The following is a 17,976-nucleotide window of genomic DNA, read 5'->3' as shown; positions in this document are numbered from 1 at the left end:
CTAATAGCAACAACAACAACACCACAGATGAAAAAGACTTGAAATATTACATTATGCTTATATTAAAACCTCCTTGTGTCTTGAATATTCCAATTAATTGATAATCTACGAGGTGTTCTAGTAACTAAACATTAAAATTTTAATTTCTTTAATTCATCATTTGCGGTCTCGTGAGTAGCTTCTCACTATTATTGTCATTGTTCTCACTATTATTATTGTTAGACCAGAATTTCATCATGTGACTGTTTTTCCTCTGTAGTTTTGTATGAAAGCCATAAATGATGGCTGATGGCCAATTAAAAAAAAACTTTGATTGAATATTTTTCTCTAGTAACTATTAATTCTGAGAAATGCTATAATAGAAAGTAATGGCAGGAGTGGACAAATCACAAGTCCGGGCCCCAGGACAAGGACATCAACGTATCCGGGATACTCATGTTTCATTCACAGTTGCCGAGCGGACAAGCAGATTCAGCAGGCTGTTTATAAAATGGTCATCGGCCTTGATTTTCCTCCTCTCATTCACCCAGAGAAAGAAAAAAAAACCTTCCTGTTTACATTTGCAAAAGAAAACTTCATTTGATATGTATACTCTCTCTCCCCTGTCAATCACATTCACACTAGCCAATCAGAGGGGTCAGTGAGCTCATGCATGCAGAAGAGAGTAGACAGTGCTTTCCTCAGAGAGTGTGTTACATTGCCCTGCGATGAGCAGAGATCACTGCCCTGCAATATCACATTCTGGACAAGTACACTGTAGCTTTGACTTGCTCTATGGTCTAGCTAATGAATTATGATTTGTCCACCCTGAATGGTCATCACTATTAAAAAAACAACAACAAAACAACTCTCAACCATATCATTAGCTAAGCTAACTACGGTATAGCTAATCCACCAATTAGTCAGAATGAAATTCCATTTAGCATGTAATCTTTGCAGTGTCATCCTCTTCAGCTTTTTAAAATGGTGAAATCAAACTACGTGTGGCTGCTCATGTGGCTTACATATTTTTAATGGTTGAACAGAACTGATACGCTGTCCCTCAACGTCCTATTTTAGATTATATGAAAGTTGAAGGTTGCTTATGAGCAGCTGCTGAAATTGTTGCCTGTAACATTGACAAAACACCACTTCCCTAAGACACAATACAAGACAATAAACACAAAAAGGAAAGAAAAAGTGCTTGATGCGGAGTGACTCTTGACATCCTCATCTAATCAATCTTGTGATGGATTGATCAAGTTGTTATGGCTCTTCTGCTATTGTTATCTCTCTCTACATCTTTCTGTCTCTCTTTCAAACACGCGTGCACACACACACACACACACACACACACACACACACACACACACACACACACACTTGTTTCCATCACCCCCTTGGTTTTTGTTGTTCAGGAACTTGAGTCAGTGCTGTCCTTCTCCCACAAGGGGGCAGGCTACTCTACAGTTTTCACATCCTGAGTGCTTCTCCCCTCTCTCTGTTCTGACGTTCGCTTGTTCTGGCACATGTCCTTCACAGCGCGGAGACCTTCACCACACCCGTGCTGGAATTGGTGGTGGGGGTGGGGGGAACTTCTGGGCTGTTCGGGGAGTTGTTGGTGGGAGGGGTCGGGATGCTGATGATTGCTGTGGTAACCTGACTGCTGCTCTTACAGTTCAGACCTCCTGATTCATCTGGCATCATGTTGAGACTGGAACGACTGTGGGGTGAGAGAGAGAAAGAGAAAGAAACAAAGAGAGAGATATTTGACTTTTAAGACTCCTTATTTACCAATTATTTAGGGAAAAAACTTTGTTAAACAGATAGAATAGCCAGTTATTTAAAATAAAATAAAAACCCCACACACAAATTTAAAAGCAGACCAATGAATCTCAATATTTGTTTAAAAAGTTTAACATTCTTTAACAATCACAATTAGACATGGATTTGCAGAGAGCCATCAATATCAGTTCCACACAAACACTGATTTACTTCCCAAGTATAGTTAAAAGTCTCCAAATATTTGACCAGGTGGAAATAAGCATATTTCACTTTTAACCTTGATTTTATTAGACCCTTTAAAATTGACACTGCATCAGTTGACCCCACATCATTAAGTTTGTTTTTACATGAAAGCCAGATCGCAATTTTTGCCTGCCCAAACAAAAAATTTAGTAACACATGAATCTCTTTCCTGTTTTTGTTATATTTTGGCCCATAAATAAAGAACATGGGTGAAAACACTTCTCCTAAAGTCTTACACCACTCTTCTATTTGAGAAAACAAAGCTTGTAGTCTCACAAAGTAAAGAAATAAATGCAAAACAGTTTCTGCTATTCCACAAAAAGGACACCCTCCCTACCTGTGGATCAAGGTGTGCTCTATATCTATTTGTAGCTATTATACCATGTACAATTCTCCACTGAAGGTCTCCAGACCTTTTCTCAATGGAAGGTTTGTAGAAGGTCCTCCAGCAACCTTTAGGGGAAGCACCTGACCCGAAACTCTCCTGCTGTTTAGATTCCTAAAGTCCATCCAGAGAATTAATATGTGAGACTGTAACACATATTGTATACAGTGCTGGGTGGACGGTGGCTTAGCAGTTAGCATGTTTGCCTCACATTTACTTTGGTTTGGGGTTCGATTCCTGTCGCTATCCTGTGTGTGCGGAGTTTGCATATTCTCCCTGTTCTGTAGAGGTTTCCTCCAGGTTCTCTCATTACCTCCACCAGTGACATGCATGGTAGGCTGATTGGCATGTCCAAAGTGTCTGTAGTGTGTGAATGTGTGTGATTGTGCATGATGGATTGGCACCCTGGCCAGGGTGTTCCCTGCCTTGTACCCAATGCTCCTTGGGATAGGCTCCAGGTTCCCCGTGACCCTAAAGGATAAGCAGTATAGAAAATAGATGGATGGATGGAAGTATACAGTGCTTTTTTCCTATTCCACTAAAAAACTCAAGTTCAGGAATCCTGAAGATAAGCAAAGCCCCCTCCTTTTCTTGAAATGCACCTATAGCTGGCGCAACTCTTAACTCTGGAAAAGGGGCATCGATATCTTCATCAGGTGTTTCCAAAGCAAGTTTAAACTCCATGGGTATACATTCAAGAAAATCCTTCAACAGCCTCTGTGCAAGGCATACTGACCTAACACCAAGCTTAGCAGACAGCCTCTCTATTAAATGTCCAATTTTTTTTAACTCCTGCATTCCTTAGAACATTCCGCACAGATGCTGACTTTAATATCTCCAGGTCCACAAGAGGGTTATGCGACCGGGGTTCTTTCCTGAGCCAAAGGCCTCGCACATCCCTGAGGTTCCTTGAGATACTTAGAATTCTTCAGGCTTTCAACAATGAGTGATAGAAAGATGTTAATCCAGACAGGTCAATGCTTTGAGTGCCCATCAGAAAAAGATGTCGATCTAGCCCCATCCTACCCGCTCTCTTCAGGAAGGCATAAGCTACCACAGACCAGCTTACATCCTCCCCATAAATGAGTCTTTTTGTTTTCAGAAGTCTGAGAGTCATTATTCTGCTTTTAATGTCCACTAGTCCTTGACCTCCTTCTTGTCTGGGTAAGTACAACACCGCTGCTTTTAGCCAATGTTGACCAGACCAAAAAAAGTCTGTCAGACGTTTTTGGATATATTCCGGCAGTTCTTCCGGGGTTCAAAGACAGTCATTTTATGCCATAAAGATGAAGCTACAAGGTCATTACAGACCAAAACTCTTCCCCTTTGTGATAGCTGGGGTAGCAGCCATTGCCAGCAAGACAACCAAGCACACACTTTTCCCGCCAGGCCCTCCCAATTCTGTCTCCTGTACTCCTCTCTTCCTAAAAATACCCCAAATACTTAAACCCAGATGCTCCCCATGGTAATCTACCTGGGAGTGTCAGTCTACTGTGATCAAAACCACACCACAGGGCATCACTTTTAGCCCAATTTACTTTGGCTGATGAGACTTTCCTATCTAAAATATCTTTTAAAACCTGAACATCTTTATAATTTCTTATGATGACAGTAATATCATCAGCATATGCTGAGACTTTTGCATAATCATTAGAAACTGGAGCATTTATCTGCCAGCCCATTAACGTTCCTCTTAATTTACAGAGGAAAAGTTCAACGGTCAAACTGCAAAGCTGACCTGAAAGTGGGCAGCCCTGTCTTATGCCCCTCTGCACATTAACAGGGACTCTAAGACCAACCACCATCTTTATCATACACACAGCATTATTATAAAGCAACTTTATTATTGAGACATATTTATCTCCAAAACCAAATGCCTCCAAAACTCTGAAAAGAAACTGGTGGTCAACTCAATCGAAAGCTTTTTCCTGATCAAATGTTAGTTACAGTTACATTTATATAGCGCTTTTCTAGACACTCAAAGCGCTTAAATGATAAAATTCCTATATTGATATTATCACTCATAGCATAATCAATAACCTCACATACTAAATGCAGATAATGAGTAATACATCTGTCTTTTATACAATAAGTTGATCTTTATACCCTGTCCAGGGTGTACCCCGCCTTGTGCCCGATACTCCATGGGATAGGCTCCAGGTTCCCCGTGACCCTGAAAAGGATAAGCGGTATAGAAGATGGATGGATGGATGGATTGAGCTTTATGTATAATTTTATGCAATATCTTGTTTACCCTGTTGGCAAGACACTTTAATATTAGTTTATATTCGGAACATAAAATCACGACTGGTCTCCAATTCTTTAATAAACTAAGATCACGTTCCTTGGGGAGTAGTGGTAAAATTGCCTTTTGGCAACTCTTAAGGTACATTCACACAAATGTCACATAAGTCACCAATCGCTGTACTATGAAGTCACCAGTAGGCGTTCCTAGTAGTAACACGGGTGGCACACGTAGCATTCCATTTTTGACAACAAATTAGTTTTCTTGCCGCTAAAATTAAACATTTTGGAGGGAGAGCGATCTTATATAAAATTTACCAGTGTATATATGCATCATATCCTACGAGATGAAGGAGAAGCAGTGTGTGCTCTTTGCCACTGCAGCCATGTATCTGCAGTAAAAGCGCAAGCGCCAATTAGCTTAACTTAGCTTATGGCCTTAGAGCGTTTAAAGCAAAAAAATAATAATCATGAAACACACTCACTTTTTGTTGTAATTGTTTACCCATGTATATTGTTTTACTGAAGGATTATTTTCTCTCCAGATGTCTGTTAAATTAAAAGTTTCAATAATATTGGCTAAAACTGCAGGTGACTAAACATGCGGTTCCTCTCCATTTCTATCAAGAGAAGAATCAAGTGTAGCATTCCAACCCCCCCAAAATCATTAAATCACCATCCTGCTGTTGTTTTAAAAACAATTTCAGTTTGTTAAAAATATTTATCCAATCAGACCCTCTGTTAGGTGCATAGATATTGACAAAAAAAAATATAAAAGACCATTAATCTCAACTCTAACTGCCAATAGTCTCTTTGGTTCAATTTCTTCTTTAGACAGAGTTTTTACTTTAACATCACTATGGGCTTCTTGCAAACAAGGAAAATCACATCAAGATATGTTAACCTGATAAACTCTAAAATTGTATCAGTCTTCCTCCTATCCCTCATCCCATTAACATTAAGGGATCACACCTGTAAAGTTTCCAAAATGAGAACAGAGATTAGAAAGAAACAAGTCAGGAAGAAAGACAGCATGTTAGCCATAGTGATTAGTTAATTTCTCGCCTCTTTGGCCTCCCTCTTCCAGTTTTATTTCTCTTTTGAATTGTCGAATTGCAGTTATGTGCTTCTTTAATCGAAAATGTTTCTGCTGTGATAGCTCCTCATAACTGCTAACTCCCACATTACAGATGCAACAAACTTATATAGGTCTGGAAAAAATTCACTCACTTCAACGCGTTTACCTTTAGCTTCATCAAGAAATTCATTCATTTGAGCCAAAGTATAAAAGTCTCCCTTTGGTACTTGGGGAGTAATGGAATACATGTAAAGGAGTTATGTAATCAGGATACAAAAAACTGGTAACTGTAATCTGTTACAGTTCCATAAATAAACTAAGTAATGAGATTACAGGTACATTTTGGGCTCATATTCCAAAAAATTGGAATACTATCAGGATTAATTTTTTTTTTCATTTAAAAGCAAAGAAATAAAACTTTTTACATAACACAATATAGACAGCTGCTTGATTATAGTTCTGGTTCTCTCTTGCCAGTCGTGGCTCACATGAGCAACCTCCTGGTACATGTGTAAATAAATTTTGTGCAAAGTTAATTTGGTAGAAATGAACACAAATTGTTCTCTGAAATGCTTTTGTTAGGGTGACCTTACGTCCTCTTTTTCAGACCTTAAAAAAGCGTCTAAATTTGAGAAAATGTTCGGGATTCGGCATTAGTTTCATTATGATGTGCTTATGGTCTAATACTTTATCAGGTGTTTGCATGTTTGCATTGCTTCAACCCCTTTCTGTAATTCCCACCTTCTCACACCCCAATTGGTCGATTCTAAAAGGCTTGCAGCAACTATTGGCCAAATTCCTGCCTCTCAACCATTAGCCTGCTTTCAGCGAACATGTGAGATGAAGCGCTGTTCTGTATGGCATCAAACAGTTGCTTGATAATAACAGCAAATGCCAGCTGTCCTGAGTCGAAACAATGCCCATGGCCATATAAGGTTATATTTATTTTCATGTTATCATATTGCTTCGTATCCCATGGCCATTCAAATGTGTAAATGATGGCAGAAGGTCCACTTATATTATATTCCATGGACATTCAAAAGAATGTAGGAATTTATAAATATATTTATGTGATGCTAATAGTGTGTCTTTTTCAGTGTATTAAAATCTGCAGTCATAACAACACTGATTTGAACACTATTAAGACATGAAAGAAAAGGTGTCCTCTTTTTAGAAAACCAGAATATGGTCACCGTGACTTTTGTGATGTACCCGCATCAGGGACAGTGATCTTGTATTTATTCATTTATTTTCTTAAAACAAATCCAAACATTGAACATGTTTTAAAGCTCTAAAATAATCTCTAAATAAATGTACTGTAGATCATACTGCTTTTCTCTTGACTTTTACATATGTGACCCATAAGGAATACCAAAATAATCAGATTACATTACTTTCATATTGTGATACTTGGATTACGTTACTGATTACATTTTTTCTGAAGTCATTTGTAACTGTAACAGAATACATTTTGAAAGTAAGCCTCCCAACCCTGGTCGGATGCCATGCCGGCGCGTGCGTTAAAATACACAATACTTCCTGACTGTTTTAATTTTAGGCAAAAGCGGGGAAAAGTAAGAAAAAGAAGCTGAAAAAAACACAATTTTTTCACTGACGCTCCCACCAACACACTTTACTCGCTCCACTACACTCGCACATGCACACAGAGAGTGAGAGAGAGAGAGCGAGAGAGAGAGAGCGAGCGAGAGAGAGAGAGAGAGAGAGAGAGAGAGCATAATCACAGTCACTTTATTATTTTAACTGTGTTTACTTGCAATAGACAGATGCATCATGGCAAGTTTATTACTCATATTGTTCATACTAGGTCTTGCAAAAAAAAAAAGTATGGCATAATCACCAAAATATTTTTTCATAGCAAAATACATTACAATACACAGTATCTTACATATATACTGTATGTTACTGAACAGACTCATTTAACATGGTAACCTAAAAGTAAACAAGGGCAGAGCATTAAAGCACAGTGTTTTCTCATGGAATGCTGTAAACACAAGAAGATGCTCAATATTTGAGCTGAAATTTTCTGCTACCGCTTTACATTAAGGTTCCTTTAACTAACATTATTTACTGTATTAAGTACCATTAACAAATGCAAAACTCATTCAGACCATGATATGGGATATGATAAGCTTTTAGAATATTGAATGTACATGTGTGTACATTACCTAGTGGTGAGAGGCTGCTGTTGTCCACACTGGATGTGTATGGCGCTGAGCTCCTGCAGGTTGTGAGCATGTGAATGTATATGTGGGTGTGTGAGAGGGTGTGAGTGCACTGCATTAGCAGGCGGAGAGCCTTTCTTGGCTCGTCGGGAACAGCAGGACCCTATGATGCCCTCCTGGCTGGCGAGGGAAGAGCTCTGCGACGGGAAACGCTGCAGGCCGCTTTCCACATAATTCTGCTCAAACAGCTGCTCATCCATGATCTCATGGTTCTACGAACAGAGAGAGATGGTGGTGGATTAGAGAAGGGGAATGTTGCAGTTTATAATTTTGAAACTTGTCTCTAGACCTGGAGACTTCACGTAATTTTAAAGATACCTTAGAAAAACTGTTATTTGCAACTACACAGTGAATTGGGTAGTTTCTTTATTTCAGGAATCTGTTGGCATTGTTGTGGCCCAGAAACAGCCTCAAGAGCTGCTTGCAACCACCATTTCTTTTTTTAAAAGGCAGCTCATGAGACATAGAAGGGTTGGGGTTGATTGATATTTTCTAATTATAATTTACCTTACAGGTAGCAGAGTGCTCAAAAAATTACAAACCGATCCTTTAACTAGACCTCATTCATATAAATGTATCACTGCATGTCTTTAGGTTAAAACAGTGCACTAGGATAGAGCAGTAGACGTTAACTTCTTGCCTTAATCCAACTATCTTCGAGATATCTGGCTGAATTTATTAAGGACTTAGTAATTAGCTGATCATGGTGATAAGTGATAGGGAAAACATTGCAGCCCTGGGTTTGAGTGATGATTCATCATCGGCAGGAGGGTTAGACTTCTACAGAGCCACTCCCCATTGAGCAATCCCATGCCCCATAAATTAGTTCAACTACAGATGATCTAAAACATGACAGCACGCCTGGCCTTCAAACAAAATGTGCATGTTACAGCCCTCTTCCTGTCACCTCACTGGCTCCTTGAAGCTGTCTGCATCAAAGTAAAGTTTTTGATGTCATATACAGAACAATCTGTGAGTGAATAGCATCTTATGAGACCAAAATCTTTCATCTTGTGTTAATCTGTGATGGTGGAATGAACAGCCTAGCTTCATTCACTCTGTCAATTCCCTCACAAGCTGCTTCTGAGCACTAGCACCATCTTAAGCTTGTCAGTTGTTTTCTTGGCAGCCTTCAACAGCTCAATGCAATGCATTTCATTTCACCTCCTTTGGATGAAGAAATAAATAAATGTCTCCATCCATGCAAGTTAAATTGTTAAATGTGTGTGTGTGAGTGTGTAAATGTATGAGGGTGTGTATGTGTTGTGTTTCTGACCGTGGTTTTCTCCAGGCAGTGCAGCAGGTGGTGGCGTTGGCTGTCTATTATTGACGCCGTCTTATTCAGATGTTGCCCTTCGCCTTTGGAGCCCTGCTGTAGAGAAAACACACAGACGTACACATATGAGATGACCTTTATACACAAAGAATTCTCATATGTGTGCTAGGCTTCACCGCTGATTTCTGGCAAACAGCCAAAAATGGCATTTCCCCCCACGTTTTGATCAAAATCAGGGTTTTCTGCCTGTATCATACTTTGCTTACTTTTTAACCATACCTCCTAGGATTTTTGCAAAAGATCACATTAGGTAAATAAGTGTCTAGTTTAACAAACGTGGCTGTAAAAACTGTCTGACTAAAAGTGTTTTAAAGATGCTTTCCTTCCTTATGTTTTGCCTTAGCAACAACAGTCATAAGATGTAGGTAGGTAGGTAGGTAGGTAAGTAGGTAGGTAGATTTATAAAAGTTCGATTTGTAAAAGTTTTAAATACCAGCTCTCACCTTACCAGTGAAGCACATGTGCCACTACTGACACTGTTGAGATGGTTGTGGACATGTTGTATTGTTTAAATGCTAATCATAAATGGGAAATTTAGCCAACAGATCAAAACTAACTGAAATTAATTAGCAATTATTTCAACACTGATGTAAAAGCAGATAGTTAATCAACTGAGGCAAGAGTGATGCTGAGGCTGAGGCCTGTTTGTCAAATGCTGCGAGGGAAGATCTTCAAACAAAATCCAACATAAAACAAAGGCAACCTGAGTAAACAATTGAAGCAAAAAGGTTATCAAACACCTATCACCCATGTGAAAAACTAATTGCCCCCTTAAACTTAAAATCTGGTTGAGCCAACTTTAGCAGCAACAACGCTTCCAATAACTGGAGATCAGTCTTTCACATACTACTAGGACTAGGACTTACTCCTATGCTTTGGATCATTGTCTTACTGCATAATCCAGTTGCGCTTGAGTTTCGACTTACGGACTGACGACTGGATATTCTCCTTTAGGATTTTCTGGTAGAGAGCAAAATTCATGTTTCCCTCAATTATTGCAAGTTGCCCAGGCCCTGAAGCAGCAAAGCATCCCCACACCATCACACAGCCACCACCATGCTTGACTGTAGGTATGATGTTCTTTTTGTAGAATTTTGTGTTTGGTTTACGCCAGATGTAACGGGACACTGTCTTCCAAACAGTTCCACTTTTAACTCACCAGTCCACAGAGCATTCTCCCAAAAGGTTTGAGGATCATCAAGGTGCGTTTTGGCAAAATTCAGACGAGGCTTAATGTTCTTCTGGGTTAGCAGTGGTTTTCACCTCGCCACGTTTCCATGGATGCCATTTTTGCCCAGGGTCTTTCTGATAGTGGAGTCATGAACAGTGAGCTTTACTGATGCAAGAGAGGCCTGTAAGTCCTTTGATGTTCTCCTTGGCTCTTTTGTGACTTCTGGAAGTACTGTAGTCACAGTAGTTGCTGTGCTCTTGGAGGAATTTTGGAAGGTCGGCCACTTATGGGAAGGTTCACTACTGTGCCAAGCTTTTCCATTTGGAGATAATGACTCTCATTTGGTCCTTTGGAGTCCCAGAGCCTTTGAAATAGCTTTGCAACCCTTCTAAGACTGATGTATTTCAATCACATTCTTCCTCATCATTTCTGGAATTTCTTTCAACTTTGCCATAGTGTGTTACTGGGTAAGACATTTTAACCAACTTCATGCTGTTGAATGCCTGGTTGCATCGAGTCCAGCTGGTTCATAAATTTGGGGAATTAGTAACTACAGGGGCAAATACATTTTCATTTACAGGCCCATTTGGTATTGGATAACTATTTTTGCCTTTGCCTTATCTTAGACTTTGTTTAAGTTCTAAAATTATTTAGTAGGAGATATACACAAAAACAGAAGAAATCAGGATGCGGCAAATACATTTTCACAGCACTATACATACACAGTTTAATTTTGAAGTTATTTACAGTTTTCACTGAAAGAGACAGATATAATGTGTGTGTCTCAGTACCTCATGCAACAGTTTCATCTTGTAATGTTGATGCTGTAGTTCAGAGGTGACAGAGGGAGATAAAAACATGGGAAGAAAAGTTTACTGCTTTTAGAAACTCTCCTTCCAGGAACAGTGTTATGAAACACAGAGGTTGCGGCATAATTGACACAGTTCAAAGCAAACAGGTCATGGAACATTGCGCCAATTTCAACACACGCACAGCCTTTGGCGGGAGCTGCTAAAATTACACCACTGTTTGACATTAACGCACCACTGAGCCAGTGCACTTCATTAGGCCTCCCAAGAACACCAGAGCTCTCTGTAATGCTACAGCAACTATATGGGCCTGCGTTAGTGCATAAGGTGTAAGACTCACATAAACACACAGACACACACACACACACACACACACACACACACACACACAACCCTATGCTTTCGCTTCAGTGCTATGTCGTCTTAGCTTGAAAAGAGAACCAAAATAATAGTGGTGAGTCAGTGAGCTGTGGGTAGGTAGAGAAAACAAGCGAGAGAGAAACAGATAGAGATAGAGAGAATGATCTTATACCAGTTATAGTAGAGGTATGTATCAGGTCTTGCATCCCATGGGACACAACAAAAACCTTGCAGGTGCAGGATGTTTTTACTGTCATATGGGTGGCGAAGTGGGTGTTAAGAAATGAAAAGAATTTTGTAGGATAAAAAGAGAGCACATATTTCCCACAATGCTCAGTAAAATATCAGCAAGTCTTACTTTGCACAAAAGAGTATCTGTGTAAGTGGGAATATTTTCAGGATTTGGTGGGAGTTGTCAGAGCATTTGCAGGAGAGGGCTGGAGTAGTGAGGGTATTTGCAAGAGTGGATGAGAGTGGTCAGGGTATCTGTAGGAGCGAAAGGGAGTCGTCAAGGTTTCTGTGGGAGTAGCTGGGGATGGTAATTGCTGTTTGCAGGGTGGGAGTGGTTAGAGTATTTGAGTGATTGGGTGGAAGTAGTTAGAGTGTTTGCAGTAGTGGAGAGGAGGGGTCAGGGTACTTGCAGGAGTGGGTGGGAGTGGTTAGAATGTTTGCCAGAATGGGTGGGAGTGGTAAGAATGTTTACCAGAGGTGGTGGGAGTGGTTAGAGTATTTGTGTGATTGGGTGGAAGTAGTTAGAGTGTTTGCAGTAGTGGAGAGGAGGGGTCAGGATACTTGCAGGAGTGGGTGGGAGTGGTAAGAATGTTTGCCGGAGGGGGTGAGATTTGGATTGTTTGGAGAGGTTAGAGTGTTCAGGGTACTTGCAGGCGTGGGAGACAGTGCTTAGAATATTTGCAAGAGTTGTGAGAGTGGGTAGTGTCTTCACAGGATTGGATGGAAGTGGGCAGAGCCTTTTCAGAAGTTGGTTAGAGTATCTGAGGGACTGGGTCTGAGTGGTTAGAGGATCTGTGCGAATGGGTGAGAGTGGTTTGAGTATCTGCAGGAGTGGCTGGGAGTGGTCAAAGAATCTGACGGAGTGCTCAGAGAAGTTGTGTGTGTACATGGGAGCGGTCAGCGTGTATGTGGGAAGTGGGTGGGCATGACATTAAAAAACATAACTACACACCTGTTCTTCCTACCAACCCTTCAACTGCTTCCATTTTTTGTGTGCTCCTTTTGGTTTGTGTTAGGTATTGTTTGTGTATTATGGAAATTCTCCCCTGCTCAATCACTCAGCATTTGCTTGACACACAGCATTGCAGATACACACGTTGTATGACTGAACGTTGTAGTGCCTAATCTATGAGCCACTGTGAGCTGCACACATCCTCTGCATTCTGACACAAATACATTGACGTGCATCTTTACAGACGTATCAGTCAGCCCTTATAATGCTTCAGGCAGGACAGGCTGATCTGAGCGCAGTGGCATTGCCACCCACAGGTCTGTGTGGGCACAGAGCCCTGAGGCTGCTCAGCTCTACCAGTGTCAAGAACAGCAGGAATAATCACACACATTGTGTTGTAGGAGATGCCACCGGCTTCTACTCAATACCCTGAAATCCCTATTTATTCTGCTGGGCAGTATTGTGTTGTAGGAGATGCCACTGACTTCTACCTAATATCCTGAACTCCCTATTATTCTGTTGGGTAGAATCAGAGTGAGTGAGTCAAAAAGGCAGAAAATAGCAACAAAAGAGCAATATAGGAGGATGTTTGATAAAAGAGGCAAAGGTCCTTCATTATCTCTGCCTCTGTTGTTTGTGTCTGATTGTGGGACTGACTTCATTAGCCTTTGATTAAAACAGCACAGAAAATGAGAGAGAGAGAGAGAGGGACAAAGGAGAGAGAGAGTGAGAGAGGGGGAAAAAGGAGCGAGAGATGGAAGAATTAAAACAAATAATGATCTTTTGTTCTTTTTGTTCATATCTCATGGAAAACACAAAAAATGTGGAATATTGTATATACAGTGCCTGGGTCATCCTGTTTTCAATATCAGATGCAAGCAGAAAGCCTTCACTTTTAATGAGGTGTCCAGCACAAGCTTTACTCCCTCTCTCTCTCTCTCTCTCTCTCTCTCTCTCTCGTTCTCTCTTTGTTCATTTCTGAGTAAGAACATGCTGAAAGCTGCTGTGTACACGATGTATGATGTCGGTTTCTGCAGTGTGTGTATAGCTCTTTCTCCTCTTTCCATGTTTTACATTTACAACCTTACAGGTTTACATTCCACACACACACAGACACACACACACACACACGACAGGATAGGTTGCTCTTAGTCTTTCTCTTACTGCTTTCATCCACAATCCTTTAAGAGCTTTTTAGACTCGAGAGTCATTCATGCGTTCATGCATCTACAGTGTCCATCCATCTAGCTGTCTAGGGTCAAAAAACATTTCATAGATAGAATCACAGAATGATGCTGTGTGTATGTGTATGTTTCTTACTGTTAGCTCCAGGGCTTGGTTGAGCATGCCATTGCGCTTGGTGTGCAGGAAGGGGTTCGAACTGCCCGTCTTTGAGATTCGCATTCTGGCCAATCGTGCTTTCTGCAGTGAGACAAGAAGTCAGACATCGGGACTCTACCCTTATTGTGGTCCCTGGAAGACACTTAATATTCTTAAATTTCATATGAACTGCTAAAATGTGGTTTTCATTTTCAATACAGTCATTTCATCATATGACAGAAATGATATGACAGAATTCACATGCATCAAAGTGAGAAGCGGAGAGAGTGGGAAAAGGACAGATAACCTCTAGGTGAGCATATAAGTCAGTAAGGAAAAGTTTTTGTTCAAAACTCATTAAACATATAATAAATGATAGTACATTATAGTACACAAACATTATTCCATAGTGACTGGAGTGATTGAAGTGAACAAGTATTTTTGAGGGGGTATAAACAGCCTGCTCTCCGGGACTGTTTATACTTAGTCTTTATTTCAATATTGAAAGCCTTAATAGAATTGTAAATCAAACCACATCTGATTTGTGTTCCTGTCAAACCTCCAACATTAAAGTCTTTTTAGTAAGCAAGGGTACGTTTCTTGTTCAGACAGCTTATCAGCAGAATGCACAAGTAGTAAATCTTCAATGTCTTAATCTAGTGCTATATAGTATGACACACACACACACACACACACACTCACAGAGTGTATGAATATATAAGGTCACACACATACAATATGAATAGGATAACACAAACATGACATTGTGAAGGCAAGTCCGTTATTTTCAGATATCAGGACGCCTCAGGTGTTCTCACTTATACTTAGCATTTTATCTAACTAAATTTCTACTCCAACACCCCACAGACTACCATAATACAGTACAATTGCTGTCACTTCTACACACTGTGGCTTATAAATAATTCCTTCACGTGTCATTAAAATTAATAAGTGCAACATTAACGCTGGCCTATAACAAAATCTGAAAATAATTATTGAGGAATTCAAGAAATAAAGTTTACTGATGAGCAATAAGCTGCCAGAGGCAGTTCACAGGTGACAGCCAGGTTTTATTTATTTATTTATTTATTTATTTATTTGCTTGCTTGCTTTTTTTCTTGTACATTTATTTCAAACTTGAAAATAAATGTAACAGTTACATTGATGTTAAAATTAGACCGCAAAATATGTAGTGCTCTTTTTATTTTTATTTTTGAATGATAATTGATCCCTCTGCCCTTTATAGTTGCCAGGTCATGATGTCACGGCATGCTATGGATGGGTCATAAGGACTCCCTAGTGCTAACTCCTATTCCTTCTGGGTTTTGTACTCTTTAGACTGATGGAAACATTTTTCTCATTTCCATTTAGTGTCAATTATGAAAATAGCAAGTTTACCTAGGGACTACGCATATAAACAAATACAAATACATTTGTATTCTGAGTGAACAAATAGTGTTCTAAATAGATAGAAATATAGATACAAATAGGCGGTTCGCTTTTTTCACATATCATCAGAAGGACAATATAAGGTCAAAAGCCACATTCATTAATTTGAACATGAACAAAGTATTTACAGCGATAAATGTACCGCTTTTGTTCCACTCATCCTTAGTAATTGCCTGGTCAGTGGGATTTAAATTAGGCTACTAGTTTGTTTATGTCTATATTTTGGCAAATACAACCAATTAAATTCTTTACAAAACATTGAGGGCAAGTACAAGCAAAAATAATAATTGTGCAGGTGGGATTAAAAAGCAGTCCCTCTCTCTATAAAAGAAAAAAAAAACATTCCAGTTTAGGCCATACCCAATTTATGATAAATCTATATACAGACACAGATATCAATATTTGAAAGATTAAACAGATACTGATAGTGGCATTGCTTTCATTATTATATCCAAAATGGCTATGTATAAGGAGCATTAATTTAGAACTATATCATAAATAATAAAGTCCAAATGGAGAATAGAAACTATTATTCCAAAAGTTAATTTATGCATCAGACCAAGAATAATAATAATTAAAAAAAAAAAAAACAGCTATAGTCACACTGGATACAGGACTTTGCCCAAAGTATATGTGCCTCAAAACTCACAAAGGTCTCAACACCCCAAGCTTTCATCAATATTTCCTTACCAACCTTCAATACATAATCAAATCAAATTGACTTTCATTTGATTCCATTTTCCCCCATATCTACCGTTCAAAAACAGATAGACAAACACCATCCTTGTTTAAAAACCCACTGATGGCAGCAACTTAGCCTGGGGAAAAAGATTAGTTACATAGTATATAAACCAATGCAAATCTTAAACAAATCTTTCAGGACAACAATTTTGTATCCTGAATCACAGCATTGGAAATATAATGCAATTAACACAGTTTCTTGAATTCCTGCTACTCCGATCGATCATATGCTCAAAAAGCAATCTCAAAGAAAATACACTTGACCGTCGCCCATCGTTATCAGATTTCATTACGCAAAATTTATAGAATAAAATCTGATCCCACAATATCCATACCATCATGCTATGCTATGCTGCAGCTATATTCAACCCTAACCTTAACCTCAGTAATAAAAGGAAACATTTTGGCTGTTTTAATTTGATAGCTGTAGTTTTTGTTAAACAAACAACAGCAACACAATGTCATTTGAATGATAAGACTGCTAGCTAGATCATTCACAACAAAGTTTTATTTTGATAATCATGGTGGATCATAATATAATGAAGGGGTCAAGGCAGTTAAATTCACAGTTAAGAAATGCCATGATCTGCTATAAGGATGTTCAAAACTGTTGTTTCCTGACATGTTGACGAGACATATTTTGTGGTTTACTATTCAAATTATTTTATACATCTGTACAATTTAGTAACATTTTTAACACTCCCATCCAACGTTTCGTCTTTTCTTCCAGATGACAGCACTTTGGCAGTGTGAGGTTTCCCCATCTCCACACATCTCCATCTCTAGAGGTGAGAAACGATTCTCTGTCAGGGGTCAGGTGAGTCCACTGCAGAGTGTACAGAGTGTGAAGGTTCTCAGTGAGTCACACACACACACATTTGTGGGATGATAGGAGTGCTCTCATACAGCCAAACCAATTTCATTCTTCATAGACGGTTTGTGATCCTAATGAACAACAACAACAAAAAAAATCTGCTGAACAAGTTTATACTACTGGAAAAAAAAAAAAAAAAAGGAAAATGAAATGGAGAATGACTTCAACAAGATGTAAGATGTAGCGATTGATCAAAGTAATCCAGAGACCATCACGAGCCAGCATGAAGTCGTTCAGCAGCAGACCAGAAGCATATTGTTTCTGCGTCCTCGGTGATCGGATGTGTTGAGTTGGACATGAGGAACAACCGAACAAGCTCATTTTCACAGCGGGTATCATTCAGAGACGCTTATACAAGCTTTTCTATGGTACATTACACAGCGGTCGGAACCTTCAACCTAGCGGCGGTTTAATGGAAAAACGTAAAATACAAAATAAAAATGTTCAAACTCGGTGTAGAGTGAAAATTTGAATTCAGTCTAGCACTAAGGCTCTGATTTTCATGAAGGCACTGAAGCAAAATATTATCAAAACTGACACAGAAGGATGGAATGAATTAAGCTGGAAGCAAACGTTTATTTTATGACTTTAATTCCCATTTCCCAACGGTTGAGGAGACATGAGTGTGGTTACAGTGCGGATTATCTTGCTCTAAGAGCCACATGAGGTCAATGCAAATCATTAGCACAGCTCCTCTGAACCTCAACACCACATGATAACCATTAACCAACAACCAGACTGCACTAAATTAAGTCATAGTGTACTCTAGTTGTACA

At 39.3% G+C, this 17,976-nt stretch overlaps 1 protein-coding gene across 2 annotated transcripts in view; it reads right to left on the bottom strand.

Moving 5' to 3' along the window:
• Positions 1–1,434: 1,434 nt before the first annotated feature.
• The window catches only part of kcnd3 (potassium voltage-gated channel, Shal-related subfamily, member 3), a 157,180-nt gene continuing 140,638 nt past the window's right edge, over positions 1,435–17,976 (bottom strand). The window contains exons 3-7 of one of the 2 annotated variants that reach the window (XM_053625356.1): positions 14,137–14,238; positions 11,256–11,288; positions 9,234–9,329; positions 7,901–8,169; positions 1,435–1,702 (exon numbers count right to left, since the gene is read on the bottom strand). In XM_053625356.1, the coding sequence (XP_053481331.1) occupies positions 1,516–1,702; positions 7,901–8,169; positions 9,234–9,329; positions 11,256–11,288; positions 14,137–14,238 (687 nt within the window). In that variant the 3' untranslated portion in view covers positions 1,435–1,515. The remainder of the gene's footprint in view (positions 1,703–7,900; positions 8,170–9,233; positions 9,330–11,255; positions 11,289–14,136; positions 14,239–17,976) is intronic. The other variant, XM_053625357.1, reaches the window with a different exon arrangement.

This window comes from Ictalurus furcatus, chromosome 5 (genome assembly GCF_023375685.1).
Source record: "Ictalurus furcatus strain D&B chromosome 5, Billie_1.0, whole genome shotgun sequence".
NCBI classification, from domain to species: domain Eukaryota; kingdom Metazoa; phylum Chordata; class Actinopteri; order Siluriformes; family Ictaluridae; genus Ictalurus; species Ictalurus furcatus.
Note: the sequence above shows the minus strand (reverse complement) of the source record. Positions and strands in the feature narration are given on the sequence as shown.